General features: G+C 49.7%; 1 protein-coding gene across 3 annotated transcripts; it reads left to right on the forward strand.

The window, feature by feature from the left end:
* The first annotated feature begins 267 nt into the window (after positions 1-267).
* On the forward strand, positions 268-8,484 carry LOC120739260 (metabotropic glutamate receptor 7-like). Of its 3 annotated transcripts, XM_040040978.1 has the most exons (3): positions 268-657; positions 2,770-2,792; positions 6,338-8,484. In XM_040040978.1, exons 1-2 carry the CDS (start codon positions 303-305, stop codon positions 2,772-2,774), a joined length of 360 nt encoding a protein of 119 aa, XP_039896912.1. In that variant the 5' UTR covers positions 268-302; the 3' UTR covers positions 2,775-2,792; positions 6,338-8,484. The 3 variants fall into 3 exon arrangements, 2 of the variants coding, with proteins under 2 accessions (XP_039896912.1, XP_039896911.1); XR_005697154.1 differs by lacking the exons at positions 2,770-2,792; positions 6,338-8,484 and adding an exon at positions 827-1,009 and having other exon boundaries at positions 268-779; XM_040040977.1 differs by lacking the exon at positions 2,770-2,792.
* The last annotated feature ends 8,192 nt before the right edge of the window (positions 8,485-16,676 follow it).

Here is a 16,676-nt window from a genome sequence, read left to right on the forward strand (position 1 = left end):
TATGTGAGCAGCAGGATTTTGAATTCTGGATTTAACAGGAAGCCAAAACAGGAGAAATCTGCTCTCTCTTTCTAGTCCCTGTCAGGACTCTTGCTGCAGCATTTTGGATCAGCTGAAGGCTTTTCAGGGAGTTTTTAGGACTTCCTGATAATAATGAATTACAGTCGTCCAGCCTGGAAGTAATAAATGCATGAAGTAGTTTTTCAGCGTCACTCTGAGACAGGATATTTCTAACTTTAGAGATGTTGCACAAATGGAAGAAAGCAGTCTTACATATTTGTTTAATATGTGCGTTGAAGGACATGTCCTGGTCAAACATGACTCCAAGGTTCCTCACAGTGTTACTGGAACAAAACACCTCTGAGATGAAACCATTAACTAACCCCGTTCTCCCCTCTCTCTCCCACCAGCTGTACATCCAGACCACCACGCTGACCATCTCCATGAACCTCAGCGCGTCCGTGGCCCTCGGCATGCTCTACATGCCCAAAGTCTACGTCATCATCTTCCACCCGGAGCTCAACGTGCAGAAGAGGAAACGATCCTTCAAAGCCGTCGTCACGGCCGCCACCATGTCGTCCCGGCTGTCGCACAAGGCCAGTGACCGGCCCAACGGAGAGGCCAAGACGGAGCTGTGCGAGAACGTCGACCCCAGCAGTAAGTACCTGACACCGCACAGTTAGAAGAGCTCATCCAAACACCTCGAGTGACGTCTCAAAGGTTCTGTTTCTCTCACAGAAAAGAGAGCGCTTTCTGTGAGTTTAACCGTTTTATCAGATTCATTTTTGGTACTTCGAATGATCTGGAATAAATCCAAACCTCAGGTGTTTCGTTCAGATCATAAATAAAATTCTGCGGCTAAAACGTTTCTTTGAAATTTGAGCATAAAACTGAAGATGTCACAGACTTGTTCCCTGTTGTTCCCGGAGGCGAAACGTTGACCCTGAACACGATGTTTAAATCTGCCTGTGACGAGTCTGTGGAGCCGGCATGTGTTTGGACGTCCTGATCGCCGGTTTCAGGCAGACACTCACAGTTTCTGTGCTTCAGGCTGAACGAATGAAGCGATGACTCAGAAAATAAAGTCTGATGCATGTGATCATCAGCTGCTAAGCTACGTTTAGCAGGAAGCAGCAGGAAGGAGAGGAGGGTTTTATTAAATGTTGAACTGTTCCTTTACAAATGCATGAGTGCATGTGCTAATCGTGTCTCTGAATACAAACCGGCTTTTATTTTTGCAGCCCCGTCTCCAAGAACTAACGTTTATATGCTGAACACCAGCGTGGGTCTAAACCTGCGTGATGATTGGCTCGTTAGGATACATTAACGGCCTCGTTGTCCTCGTTAGCGTCTCTCCAAACTTCTGAAATACATGAAAAGTCTGATTTTCAGGATCTGTGGGACGGATTAGCAGCTAATCTCACAGAAAGCAGGGAGTCTGTGTTTGAATGAGCTCCAGTTAATACTGAGAAATCTGAGACATGGATTTAATGTAAAGGCTGAAGAGGACGACTCTGCTGATTCCTCTGTCATTAACTGGACACGCCCACAGTTTTAATCCATGAGCTAAATGTCTGTAAGAATAATCCATCTGAAACAGAAGCACACGCAGTACGGCTCACGCTGAGCGCTGCCCCTCAGCAGGCTTCCTAACGCTGGCCAATCAGAAGAAGGTGGGCCTTAAAGAGACAGAGGATGAACTAGCGAGCTGCACCAAAGTCCGGGGCTTTTTGAACTGTGACTCCTGCAAAGCTGCTCCAGCAGAGTGTGAGATAAGAGGAGGAGATATTTAACCTTTACCTTCATGAGGTAACACCGCTCCGAGGGTGGAGCTCCGTGAGCCCCGCAGCCACCCCGACCACCTCGCCACCAGGCCTAGGCGTCTTTTCTGGGAGGGCTGCTGCTCACTCACTCTGGGCCACATGTAACTTCCTTTACTTCCACAGAGACGCTGAAACAACAGGTTTATCAGTCATTCCTTCATCAAAGTGACGAATCGTTTTCAAACAGTAAACTCGCCGGTATGGGTTCACACTCAGACGTGTCGACGATGGACCGTCGCTCTGATCGTTCTCATCTCAGAACAAATCAGCTGAACATACAAAACCAAGAAACGTCTCCGTGACATCATCAGTGACATCATTCAGACTGATGATGTTGGATGGAGTGAACGGGGCTGCGGGGGCCTGTTCTGCTCTGTCCTCCAGTGCATGGAGCAGAAATCCATCTGAGCAAGAAACAACGTTTACAACGTTTTTTCTGCTTTCGTGGCGAGCTGATGTCACCTCGTCACAGGTTTCATCACCCGCAGACGCAGCCTGACAAAGGACAGGAAGTTCCCTGTGGGCGGAGCCAATCACCATCACATGACAGGAAGAGGAGGCTGACAGCAGACCAAACTGAGCTCGAGGTCATTAATGCTTCAGCGTGAGCTCACAGGCTGCAGCTACACGAGTCCTAACAGGAAGTCAGCCGTTCTGGAGACACCTAAATGTCCTCGGTGACGCTCCTGAACTCGATCACAGCTGCTCTGAGTGACGCTAAAGGAACGCGAGGTGGGAACGAGCAGGTGCAGGACGAGGATGCGCTCCTGACGCCGCTGAGAAACGCCGCAGTAATAGCAGAGTCACCGGAAAGCTTCGGCTCGCACCTTCTCAGAAATACAAAGTGCACAAGTTGAAATTACATGTCTGTGTGATCAAATTACCAGCTCACAGTGGGGTTCCCTCTGGGACCACTCACCAAATCATGTTTTTCTCCCCCTCACAGGCTAATTTCATAATTTATCAGAGGTAAGAGCAAATTAATCTTCTGCTTCTGCTTTGCTGTCCCGACCTTGATCCATTTTCTCCTGGAGGTCTGAGGAGGAGGAGAGAGACTCGAGTAGGGAGGGGATGTAAAAGTGACGTCCTCGGCTCTTTACCGCCCTCTTTCAACCGACTTTAACTTTTACACGAGGAGGTTGTAGCGTGGCGCTCTGAGTGGCAGATTTAAGGCCGTCCTCCGGTGCTTTAACTGCACGTCCGACCCCCGGTGACCTCCGGGGTTCCTGCGCCGCTCCTGAGTCCATCAGGATGTAAAGTGTGCAGCTGTTGAACCTGCTGTGAAACATCCACAGGCAGCAAAACCAGCCGACGCAGCAGGCCTTCATCCAGCTATGGGCTCTGCACGTGCTCAGAGAGTGTCCCAGTCATGGCCAATCCAGAGCTCCCAGAGCCCCCGTGAGACCACTGTGCCCGCCACCTCACCCGGGACCCTCACACAGCCCACCGGGCTTTCGCCACACCGAGTGATCGGGCAGATCGAGGAGCCTAAGTTTGGTTGTTTCCTGATGTGCAGGATCTTCCTGTTGAACCTCTGAAGCCCCTCCCGGGACCCCTGACGCAGAGACGGCTCTGCCTCAGTGAGCTAATTTAATACACCGTGTCACCAGGGGAAAGCGCGCATGTAGCTCCTCCCACACCACAGACGTCAGGATTTAAAACGTATGCTTGATTTGTGGAGCTGCATTAAAGAAATATAGACACAAATGGCCACCAAGTCCCAGAATCAGCAGCCGTGGTGGTAACGTGATCCACGCACGCGTATCGGCTCGAACAAGAGGCTGTAACTGCAGCTCGCACGCCGCCTGTGCAGGCGTGGCGTTTCTGTGACGTCCAGAGTTCCTCAGTGGCCGTGACGGCGGCCGTCTGCAGGGTCTGTCAATAAGAATCACTCCTGTCCTCGTCCTGCAGACATCGCAGAGGAGACGCCAGAGTCTGAGAAACAGTGGCGGTAAAACCGGGTCCTGGTTTGATTGATTAATCTGGATCAGCTTCAGCTGCTCTCAGTAAAACTCGGGAGGCTCCTCGGGCGTGGCGCCGTGGCTGTAACCATAAATAATGACACCCCCGCGGGAAAACCTCAGTGGCGCAGCCCGAGGCCCCGTCATAATTACAGCACATCAGTCACTGTAGTTAGTTATGGCACACCGGGGGGGGCAGAGCCATCTGTGGGCCGGCCCACGCTCGCCACTCCGTCTCCCCTCTCATTCGGCCTCGAGCGTCTCAGCGCTCCCCTCCTCCTTCACTTTGTAAATCCTCTCTTTCCTCCTCCTACTCCTCACCTCCGTCTCCATCCTTCCCGCTCCTCCAGCTGATTCCACCACAAAGACTGCTTTCTCGCTGTCTCTCCATCCTGCGGTACGAGGCCTCGCCGCCTCTCTCTCCACGCCGCCGACAGAGGCCGAGACGAATGTTTATTTTTGGAGCGATTTGACTTCCCAACACTTCCGCGGTCTGTGAGTCAGCAGCTGTGAAAACAGCCCAGTGCAGCAGCACGCCGAGGCCAGAGATGGCCGACTGATCCATGACAGGACCGCGGCGGATCTCTGAGCGTCGTGACGGTAATCAGATCCTCGTTAGTGAGCCTCATGTGACCACACCCCCAAACAGCCTGTAGGAAAAGCGGCGGTAGTATCTTGTGTTTCCAGCAGGGGGAGCAGCCACAGGTGAAGCTCATCAGTTATTCCTGTTGATATTCTGTCATTGAGCTGAGCCTGTGTGTAAAAGTGACAGGTTTATATACACGCGTGTGTGAAAGGTCATACAGACTGGCGTTTTCTCTCCTCTGTAACGATGAGGCCGAGAGCGACCAGTTCCCTGACCGATGCTCGGACCCTCGCCTGAGCAATCTCACTCTCTCTGCACGGAGCAGAAATAAACGTGTTTCCCAGACGTCGGATTTTTGGGGTCTGTGAGTTTTCTGAGACGCTTTCAGCTGCGTTAAAGGAGACTCATTATCATTTAATCTGGAATCATTATTTTAGGCTTAATTATAGCCAGACTGACTGTTTATGATGATGATGAGTGTTGCACAGAAACAGTCTGGCTGCAGACGGGGGGGGGGGGGATGAACAGAAACGTCTTCTTTTTTTTTGACTGAGTTAATTTATTCGGTTATCATCAGGCTCCGCCCACCGCTGTCAGACGAGCTGGAGATGTTGCTCCTGAATGTGAATGAGACACAAAGAGCGGCCGCTGACACGCTGAGGCTGAATATGCAAACGCAGCCGTTTTCTTTTATCTGCCACGATTGATGGCGGCTCCTGGTTCCCAGCCATTCGTCACCGGACGAATGCTGAGGGTCAAGTGCCAGCGGGGGGGCTGCAGCAGGGAGATGTGGAGGTGGTGGAGCTGCACAGCTCACCTTGAACCCCTCGAACACGTCACGCTCAGCTTCCTGCGTCATTCAGGAGCCGCGTGCTAACTCTGCAGAGCTTCAGCACCGACACAGATCAGCTGTCTGCAGGAGCTCGGCTGGACCGCACGCCCACAGCAACGCACCATATTTACTCAGAGATAAATCCACGGCAGGGAACAGATGTTACAGGTTTGTGCTACAAACGAGCAACGTGGCGAGTGCTTAAATGAAGAGAGCGAGATCGAGTGTTACGGGCAGGAACATTTTAGAGACTGATCCTTGAGTTTATTCCAGGTGCAAAACACAGAATATTTCAATGAACTCTAATAACAATGTTTGCGTCACACAGCCAACAGTACAACAGCATGTTTGCGGTCCTCCATCAGAGGCTGAAGCTCGTCGTAGGACTGCCACCGCGGGCCGACACCTGAACACGCGTTTGATTCACGGCTCAGTGAGCTGTTAGTGAAACACCTGCAGCTGGAGGTGTTCTCCAGGTCTGTGGGCACGTCATGTTGAAATGACGGCGCTGTTGTGGGGGCGTAATCCATGAAATCTACGGCATGGAGACGCGAGGCAGGCTGTTCCCACTGAGTACAAGTACAAAAACACACAAAAGTACACAAACCTTTCAAACATCCATGAACTCTTTATTTACCAGCGTGTATTTACAGGCCCGACGGACGTCTTTCGTCATTTTGGCTTTAAATTTAAAACCGTTTGAATTTTGCAGTCATTTGAAGATTTGCTTATAAGATGGTAAATAAAGGGTTAAAAGCATTTTTCCAAGATGTGAAGACTCTACTGAGCATGTGCAGATGAATGATCCCTCACAGATTCAGTCTTTTCATCAGCTGCCATCTTTCCATCTTCAGCTCTTTAGCGCCACCTGTGGGTCAAAGTTAGAGCCACCGCAGCGGCTGATCAGTCGACCCTCAGATAAGCCCACACTCCTTTTGTTTCTCCCTCTGCTGCAGATGCTTTTGAGTTATGACCTCTCACCGTCCCGTCCTCCCTGCTGAGAGTTCATAATTCAAGCCTTACTTACCTGAACGTCTGTCATCACCTCATCCCTGCTCCATCATTAACCTTCATCTCTGCTCTTCAAGCAGCCGTGAGGACCGAATCTGACCTCTGTGTCTCCTGCCGTCCCCAGGTCCAGCAGCTAAGAAGAAGTACGTGAGCTACAACAACCTCGTGATCTAACGGCGCTCCTCCGTCACTGCAGAGCGAGATGTCTGATCTCCTGCAAGAAGGACGAGCAACGGGAGAAAAGCGGCGACGTGCAGGACTTTTTCTTTCTCTTCTTTTGGTCTCATGTGCTTCACCGCCCATCGGAGACGTTCAGGTGCAAAGCGGAGCGTGGTGGGACGACCTCTGAACTCTGACCCCTCCGGGTCGAGAAAAGCTCCAGAAATAAAAATCTAATTGTTTTGTCGTTGAAGTGATGCCAGTGGTTGTGAGGTCGAACGCGGCGGATGCATCGGGCGGCGACGACTGGGCGGCGCCGACGGGCTCCGTGCCGCCGGTGATGTCAAACGAAGTGTGAGCCCGCCCCCTCGTGTCTCTTTATGTACTTCCAAACTGCAAGTTCTCACCTTCCTGTCCGCGTGTGTAGTTCTTTCTGGCTTATATGTCGGCCTCTTTCCGTTGGTTTGATTTCTGTTGGTTTGTAAGACGGCTGCGGTTGCCATGCCGACGACAGATGTACTTTGCTTCTCGGTTTTATTGAAGCCATATTCTTCTTCGCTCGGAGATTTGGAGGGCTTCGCTCGCGCTGCCACCTGGACTCAGATTTTTATCCTGCAAATGTGAGAAAAAAAGCCTCTGAAAACAAAGTTTTTATGACTCGCTCAGCTCGTTTGCTCCTGACTACATATCCCAGAATGCACTGGGCTGCATGCAGGAAACAGCTGCAGGGCTGAAGGCAGCAGAGGATTTTACAGTGCCCGCTCTGGGGGTGTCTGCTGGCAGTTAGCCACTGTGTAGCCTCGGAGCGGTACCTGCACCGTCCTGACCCCAGTCCTCTTACTCCACCCACACCCCTGCGGGTGGAGTAAGAGGACTTATTTTACTCTTTCTTGGACTTGGCCTGTTCCCATCAATCAGGGACCAAACACGGTTTTATTGTCCCCCTGAAAAAGACGAGGTCGTTTCAAAAATACACAATCATTGAAATAAACTTCTTTAATAAACATGATTAAAAAATATCATACCTGAGCTGCGTGGTCACAAGCTTACGTCCGTGCTGGTGGCCCCTGCAGCTCCACCCTCAGCCTTTTACCAGCTACTGCGACGTTTACCCATCACAGTCTATTCATTAAAAAATCTTCACGGTGGAAATCAGAGTTTAAAAAACGGATGAAATCCAAACAGTGAAACAGAGTAAAAGAGGTTGAAGCCTTTTGGAGAGTCGTGCTCCATTTTTATTTGCTTATATGTCGACGATCTGATGCTCTGAAAGTTAAAACGAACGACTGGGAGCGCCGAGACCTGCTTTACCCTCTGCTTCCTGTTTGGAACTCAGTCACGCCGGCCTGGAGACGGTCACTCGCACGAGCAGATTAACGAGGTTTATTCCAGGTGAGAATCAGCTGAATGAAGCAAACCGTCAGTGTTGTGGAGAAACGGCGTTTTCAGAGGCTTTGACAAACAGCAGCAGGTCTGAAATCTGACCGTTCAGCTGGCCGTGACACGGAGCCAAAACAGTTTTTAAGTGTTTTTAAAGCCGTTCGTGGTCACCTGATGAAACATTCCCTCCCCGACATGCGTGTTCTTCTCCACACACTGTTTGTAGGTGTTTGATGGCGGCGGTGGGGGTGAGGGGCGGACCCTTACCCCGAGGGAGCCTCCTTCGGTCCAGGCTGAATCTCTGCTGATTTCATGGACTAAAAAAACCAACTAAAGGTGTCGATGTCGAGGTTGTCAATGCATGCCTGATATGTTTGATGTTGAACCAGAAAAAAAAGTTCTGTGCCACAGTCGATCCCACCTGTCTGCTCCGAATCGTCCGTTCTTCGGTTCCTCGGAAACGTTCTCGCTCGGCAGAATGCGGCTTTGTTCGGTTTCTTATTCCCTGCGGGAGAAACACACGGAGAATATATATTTAAAAAAGAAAAACACGTTTTAAAAAGTGGAAGCATGTATGTTTTCTACTGTTTGTACTTGGTATATTCATGTTGCCCTTGCTGCTTATGTGCCAATGTTGTGGGAGAGATTTACATTTGGCCACTCATGCAACTATTCTGTGGTGTCGTCCAAGAATGTATCAACATGAAATAAAACATTTGGTTATTTTTTTTAGAAACGCCGTCTGTGTATCCATGACGACCCTGAAACACGCTCTCGTGTGACCCTTCACAGCAGCTTTGCATGATTCACTGTTCACAATAATCCTTCTTTATCTTACAGCCCGTCACTTACTAGTCTAAAAAAAGGCCCCTCCCCCTTCCTTAAATCCAGCTTCTGATTGGCTGCCTCTTAATAAGACGCTCCTTAAGATGACCATATAAGAATGTTTCTTCACTATGAGGAAGTCCTGCTCAGCTCGCTTGAGCGGCTGCACGACGCACGCCGTCCTGCTGGTCACCAGCACAGAGAAGCTGCTCTCTCAGCGACTGAGAGCGGCGAAAGACGTGACGTCAGCCTGTGAGCTGCAGCGTCACCTACACATGCGCGTATACGTGCACATGTGCAGTAAAGCAAACAGAGAATGGAGCTCTGTGTCTGCAGACGGCGAGCGCACAGCACAGATAAGCTGCGCCTCTCCATGTCTTTATCTCCAACATGGAGATAAGCTGCTGCGTGGAGAAAAGATGGAGGTCGAGGAGGTCGGCGATAAGACCGCATCTGCCCGGCCATCAGCCAAACGTGGAGGTCAATGGAAGCACTGCCCGTGGTCAGAGAGGTCGCCGCGTCACTGCAAACTCGCAGACACTCAATGATTTACATGTCGAGGAAATCAGTGAAAGACGCTTCGTCTTGTCTGGCGCCGCGTGGAAACAGCACACGCTGCAGCTGACCTCGAACACAGCGCTTACACACACCGAACACACGCCCCTCAGAGCACATCCAGGTTATTTATGAGATTATATCCACTGCAAGTGTCACTCGTGTGGACGTGTGAAACGTGTAACAGGTCCACTCAGAATGAACTCCCTGATGCTTCAACCCCACATGAGAAGAATCCAGAGAGATCCTCCACGTGTTCGCTTGAACCTCGCGAGCCTCTCAGAGAGCCTGCGCTCCGTGGTTTACATGTCCCGGTGGAAAAAGGCCGGAATACTGATCCACTTTTTAAAGAGGAAGAAGAAAATCAGAAGAAACAAACTTCTCCCTGTGCGTCTCTTTGCAGTTAGCCCCTCCCCCTGAAGCCCTGCCAGTAACGATAGAGCAGGACTTTGGCCGCCTCCCCCGCACGTCCTCCTCAGCCTGCCTGAGCCGCAGATAAGAGCGGCTGTGGGGAGGGCTCGGCTTCGTGTGGATTCACATAACTAACCTTTGGTGTCCAATTAGATTAGCCGCCGCCAAAGCAATTAGTGTTTCTGTGAGGAAGGAGGAGATGCCAGCAGTCGTATTAGCACTGATATCCTCGCAGCAGGCAAACATGCTGACGGAGCTCTTCAGCAGCCACTGCAGTGGAAAATGCAGCTTGTTTGCAATAAGAGAAAAAAGTTTTGGAGCTGGAACAAAAAGCGTCCGGCTTTAACGAGTCAGAGGAGCCTGACAGCGAGGCCGGGTTCATTTCCTGTCCCGAGGAGACAAACGCAGCTCATCCATTAATGAAGCGCGCCGTTTATCGCCCTTCCAGCCCGGACCGCTGCGAGCACCACGAAGCATCGTTTAATCAATCAATTTAATCAATCAGAGCGGCTTCGCTGTCACGCTCCGGGGCGCTGAGCTCTTTGGGGCGTTTGGGAGGAAACAGGAAGTAAGCGTTGCCACGGTTCAGTAAACTAGTCCCCGGGCGACAGCTTGAATCACCTGAGCACGACTCGTCCCAGGTGAAAGGACAAAGCACAGCACTCTGATGTACGCCTCGCTCCACAGACACACACAAGCAGTTACACAAAAACTATTTGACATATCAGTTAAATCCATAACAGTGACACAGATGTGATGAAAGAGCTGAGATCCATGAAGATCAGCAGCAGGACGACCGCCAGCCCAGCTGAAGCACACCTGATTCAGTGTGTTGTTTCCACAGGTAAAGGCAGGGTCACCTGTCACCTCACACTATTATTATATGATACTTATAATATAGCTCCCTGTATCATTGGTCACATGATGTCGAGAGTCCGGATCAGCCTATCAGCTACAGCCACCTGTGGGTCAAAGAGGCCACGCCCCTAATAATGCAAACTTTACAGACTTTAAAGCCTTAATATAGTTTAACAGGTAAGTTATAAAATCAGGTGTCATGAGGTAGGGCTGGGTGTCGTCACTGATTTCTGGAATCGATTCAATTCTGATTCACAAGGTCCCGAATCGATTTGAATCAGTCAGAAATATTATAATTCTGATCACTTATCAGCACATATCCATATTTTTATATCTATAAAAAGAAAGCTGACACTGTGAGACTTTATCACAGGTGTGAGCGTCGCGGCAGAGGCCTTCGTGTCAAAGTAGCTGAAGATAAAACAGAAACACATGAAGGTTTTCCTGGTCTGGGATTTTATAGCAGATGACCCTGAAAATATTGTGCAGTAGATCAAAAACTGAAGAGAACCATGACTCAACATCTGAACATGACCTGAAGCAGAGTTACAGAGGTTTGATTACAGACAGCGTTTTGCAGTTTGGCTTCATTTTAAAAAGTTTAAATATGTTCAGTATTGAACAGCAGAAATGAGACTTTCTTGTCGGAAGTAAGAAAAAAACCCAGCGGCCGACAGCGCTGCAAACAACAGCAGCCTGATGGATAATATTGCAGAAAACAGAGATGTGTAGATGGGAAACTTTTCCGAGGAGTGAGAGAGAGCTGTGCATGAAGTGATTTTATCGTGGAAAACAGCAAAAGTAAGAATGAGAAGCGTAGTTTGGATCTTTTCTTGCTGCTGGTTCATTCAATATTGTTTGGAGAGCAACAAAACTGCAGCTTCAGAATCAAACACAAAGAAGACGTAAACACAAAGAAGGCGTAAACACAAAGAAGACGTAAACACAAAGCGCCGACCCGCCGACGCATCAGAATCAGCGAGCTGTCGGCTTTCAGCCCCGACCGTGTCCGTGCCGTCGGGGGCGACAGCTCGCTGATTCTGATGCGTCGGCGGGTCGGCGCTTTGTGTTTACGTCTTTGTGCAGAATCGTGTTCCTGCTCTCATTTACTGTTTCAGCTGTTTGGTGGTTGTTGAAAACAACCTGAGGTTAACCTGAGATTCTGGCGTTTGGAGTAAAAAATAAATTTACATTTAAAGATAGATTCAGGGTTTTAATGAATCGATATCGCGTTATCCAAGCTAGAATCGATTGTAATCGATAAATCGATCATCAAAACCCGCCCCTGCTATGAAGGGAAACATAGGGCCTATGGGGGCTGACTCACTGCTGCCCCTGCTGGATGTCAGAGGAACTGCAGCAGGTCAGGTCATTATTCATGTGATCCAGACTGTTGTTGCTCAGTTCATGCCCCCCCCATAAAGTTCAGACTACAGCGGCTGAAGAAGAAGAGCTCCTGCATCAGCGTGTAGGCTGAGGAGCACAGAGCAGCCGGCAGTTTAATCACGATGGAAAAAAGTAAAAGAGAGAATAGAAGCTGCAGCCAATCACGTCCCTGTGCTCAGCCTCAGTCCACGCCTCCTCCTCAGCTGTCTCTGCTGATTTCATCATCGCCCTCCAATAACACACCAAACCTCTCCTGACCTCCAGCCTCTACAAACACAGAATAGCAGCAAAACATTGAGAGGAAGGATTGACCCCCTGCTGCTGGGACCACCTGCATGTCCTCAGCTCCTGCTCGTGTCCCCCTCATTCACACACACCTGTGGTATAAGTGACAGGACTGCTCTTGTGTCACAGAAGGGTGATGGGTGGGTGTGGGGAGATAAAGAGCAGCTGATGACATCAGCAGGAGGCTGGAGGCAGCCCCACCTAAAGCACAAACTGCTGATTCAGAGTTTCCTCCTTCAGCAGACGTTCATCAGGGATTCTCTGCCTCCTCTGACAAAAAAGGGCCGGTAATGACAAATATTTCAATATTTGAATGTCTACTGTGAGATAAGCCCAACCTCGTGGCGAGGCAATTAAAGCAGCACGAATGGAAATGAACGATTTATCATCGGGAAGCATCACTGACGAGTGACGGCTACGGAACAAAAGTCCGGCTCTGACACGGCGCCGGATGGACGTTATTGCTCGGCAGCATCGGCGTCTGCACTTGATGAGGTCCCCCCTGCTATCGGCTCAGAGATAGCAGGTGTCAATGGAAACCAATTTAAGGCGTCCACAGCAAAGCGAGTTATTAACCCGCCTGCCAAAGAACTGTATCTTCCCCTCTCCCTCTTTATTTTGGGAAGAGCGACAGAATGAAAGTGAGAGCGGCGCTTTCAGAAGTCGATTAGCGCTTTGACACTTTGTCTTTTTAAACGCTCGAGTTAGACGCTGAAGCTTCCCAGAGGAGAGGGAGGAAAGACGCTCGTGTCCTTCAAGTGGAAAAGTCAATCACTGTGACTGACGGAGTCTGGGCCCACACCACCCACCCAGAGCCGCCCTCTTTCTCCCAGCCACTGCTGCGTGCACGCAGAGGGGTACAGGAAGCCGTCACCACACTTCCTGTTCCAGCATCGTGACGGCCCCAGACTCAGGGCGGACCTTTAACTGATCCGGCGCTCTGTGACCTGAGAGGCCTGCAGAGTGAGAGGAACCAGTTTATTGGTTTTTGGATGGTGGAAAAAGCACAGAAGCACCACGCAAACGTTTGTGGACTCCAGGAAGCTCTGAGATGGTCCACAGACCACGTTCTCGTGATGAGTCTGGATTAACATGGAAGTTTCACGTCGTGCGAAGCATCGTTTGCTGGTGTCTGGAGAAACACACATTCTCGTTTAGCTGTGTTAGTGAGGACATCTCATTGCTTTCCCTAACCTTAACCTAACTGTAACCCTGACATCAAAACCACATCTCACACACGTAATGGTTTGATGTGTGTTCCTGAACACACGTGTGTTACTGTTGTTTACATGAACATGTGACTAATAGCCACACTAATGCACACCAAAGGAAACTTTTCAGGGTTTAAAGGCCAAACTTGGAGGCAGGAAGGACGTGGTGAGACGCGTTTCCGTGTTTCATACATGTTTGATTAGGTGTTAAAAACAAATCCAGGGGACAGCTGAAAGTCTCTGCTTTTAAACTTGTGCAGAGCCGATGGGACAGTTCATGTCCAACCACCCGGTCTCTGCGGGAGATGGGACACACTCGACGCCAAAAGGTGGAGCTCCTAATCTGCGGCGAGCTGACGCTACAACATGAAGGTTCAAAGAAACCCCAAAAATAAAAGCTGCAGAGATGAAGCAGCGTCGTTGGCATTCGGCGCATGCTTCGCTGAAACCACACTTCTGCCTCCTCTCGCAGCTCGCTGCGCTCACAGAGATGTTCATTTTCAGATTTCACACTTGATTTAGAGCCAAACCAGCAACATTTAGAACTCAATCAATCTTCCTGTTTTACATACAACCTGAAAGAGCCGTAATTTTCCAATCAGCCTCAGCAGTTGCTGCTGTCACTTCCAATGTATCGCAACATCCCCCAAAACCTTCAAGACCGTGAGCAAAGCCCACTCGGTATTAAAGCGGCATGCAGCGCTGCAATATCAAACCAGCCAGCGCCTCACATTCCCTGCAGAAGCCTCTAAATCTTCCAGCAGAAGCACAGCATCAGCCGACCCCGCCTCATCCCCAGCACTGCGTTTCGGCATGCTGTTATTAACGTGAATATCAACAGACTCTCCCAGTGAGGTGCATCCAGCTCGCTGGCGCCCTCATCCATTCTGCTATCCTCCCTCTGCACACATCATCTGTTTTGGGCTTCTGGGCCATACATCAATGTGGCGAGCCAGAGAAAAGCTCTTTAAGTTGCATAAACACAATGTCGCCCGGGCACCCACCAGCTGCCCGTGATGGATGGGACCGCACACAGAAGAGGGAGCCGGATCCATCCAGGAGCTGACGGCGGAGCAGCGCCGAGCGGGCGGAGGGGCTGCGTGGTCGGCGCTGACGCGCAGCTCTGCAGGTGTGAAGAGGCCGAGCTGCAAAGAGGACATTAATCACGCCGGCCTCAGCCTGACTGAGCCTTTCACCCAAACGCTGCGCTCCAGGGATGGTTACTCTACGCTGCTCAAGCGTTTGTTTCTTCCTCGCTAATCGCGGCGACCAAACCTGCTCCGATCCATCAGCTGGTTACCGTAACAACAGGTGTGACGAATACGCGCAAAAAACAAAAACCTGCACAAACTACAGACACCTTCAGAGGCTCGACAGCAACCGACCGACGAGTACAGGTTACTGATCAGGAAGAGGACTGCACACTCATCAGCTGAGCTGAGCAAAGCTCCTCTAATCCAACCACAGAGATATGAAGCTATGAGCAGAGCAGGTCCAAAGAGCCAATCAGAGAGCAGGATAAGGCTATCATCAGAGTCTGCAGACAGAAGACACCTGAAATAATCCTGTTATATTCATCTAAAAACTGCAGAATTTAGAGTTTTGGATTCGACTACTTACTGATGTTTTTGTAAAAAGTCTTTGCTGTTGAAATGTTGCATTACACTGAAATATGAATACATATGAGAAACGAGTTGTTCTGGTGTTTATTAGTGTGCTCAAAGGGTTCATCTGTCCTGGACACATGCTGATTCATGTTGACCAGTGACAGCGTCAGGCTTTTATCAATCGATCAAACACACACATCCACAACAACACTTGCAACACTCTTTTCTGCCATCGTTGTATTTTTACTTGTATAATAATGTATAATCTATAAAGTGTGCGTGTTAGTCCCCATAGGGAAATTGCTCCTCTGCATTTAACCCATTCACCCAGTGAAGCAGTGGGCAGCCACCAGCGCAGCGCCCGGGGAGCAGCGTGTAGGGACGGTACCTTGCTCAGGGGTACCTCAGGGTAGCCGTTCAGTGGAGTCGAACCCCCGACCTTCCAATCATGGGGCCACCACTCTACCTACTGAGCTATCCCGGCCCCTATATACTTGTATATAGTATTTTATTTTGTTCTATTCTGTACAGTTGTGTACTCTATTTATTCTAATTATATTCTCATTTTTGCTACATAACTTTTGCACTGTCCACTTCCTGCTGTGACAAAACTAATTTCCCACGTGTGGGACTAATAAAGCTCATCTTATCTTAACGTTCAAACAGATTTAATGTCCAGAAACATGGTTCACAGTGGCTGGACGGGACATTTCTTCTTTTATATATCAAATCCTGCCTATTTGTCCTGTTCGGTTAATATTTTATTTTGTTTGTTGGAAAAACAAATTTTTTGTTTTCTTTACTAAAGAAAATGTTCATCGTTACACTGAGCTGACTGTACTGGTGTTACGACCCATAAAGTGATGGATGCTCGGTCCCCCACAAACCCCAGAATCACACCGACGACACCAGCCTCTGCTATCACAAACATGAAGCACAGTTGGACGGCTGCATTATTTTTCTAATGCGTACTCAGCTGTTTGCAGAGCGTCTCCGATTCCTCTGAATATTCGGCCACATAAGGACTCGAGGCTCAGCTTCCTCGGGCTCCTCGCAGTCTGCTGCTAACTGGCTTAGAGACTCTGAAGTTTGTGTCATGAGAGCCGAGGGGGACGAGAGCGCCGCGTCGTAACTGTGAGCAGCGCTCTGCAACAAAAAGATGGAAAATGACCTTCATTTCTTTGCACTTATAGAAGTCATGGCCCAGCCGCACCCTGCACAGCTGCGGTGCTGCATCCCAGAATGCAAAGCATACCTGGCCACGCAAAGGCGTCTACCTCACACGCCTACACCTGTAGGTGGGTAGGCGTGTCTGACTGAATATTTTATCTGAGAACAAAATGGGAAAGTTCCCACAGACGCACAAAACTAAACTGGTGTCTGAAACCAGTACGAACAAAGAAGCTGTCCCCATCTCGCTGACAATTAAGTATTCGCTGAGTACAAAGGGAAACAAATACAGCAGTTTATCACTTTCATGTAAATGAGGTTCAGCTTGTTGTAATCATCACCGTGGCTCAAAGAGTTGGCAGTTCGTCTTGTAACTAGAAGGTTAACGGTTCGAGCCCCGACTCGGACAGTCTCGGTCGTTGTGTCCTTGGGCAAGACACTTCACCTACTGGTGATGTCCAGAGGGGCCGATGGCGCGATATGGCAGCCTCGCCTCTGTCAGTCTGCCCCAGGGCAGCTGTGGCTACACCTGTAGCTGCCTCCACCAGCGTGTGAATGAATAGTGGCATTGTAAAGCGCTTTGAGGGCCCTGAACAGCGCTATATAAATGCAATCC

The sequence above is a fragment of the Simochromis diagramma genome, unplaced genomic scaffold (genome assembly GCF_900408965.1).
Source record: "Simochromis diagramma unplaced genomic scaffold, fSimDia1.1 OVJJ01000296.1, whole genome shotgun sequence".
Lineage (NCBI taxonomy): Eukaryota > Metazoa > Chordata > Actinopteri > Cichliformes > Cichlidae > Simochromis > Simochromis diagramma.

Bases quoted from the DNA above. Each gene is read 5' to 3' on its own strand.
- LOC120739260 (XM_040040977.1), top strand. From the start codon at position 303: ATGTCCTGGTCAAACATGACTCCAAGGTTCCTCACAGTGTTACTGGAA. The intron at 658-6,337 runs GTAAGTACCTGA...TGCCGTCCCCAG, and splicing joins CGAGAACGTCGACCCCAGCA to GTCCAGCAGCTAAGAAGAAG.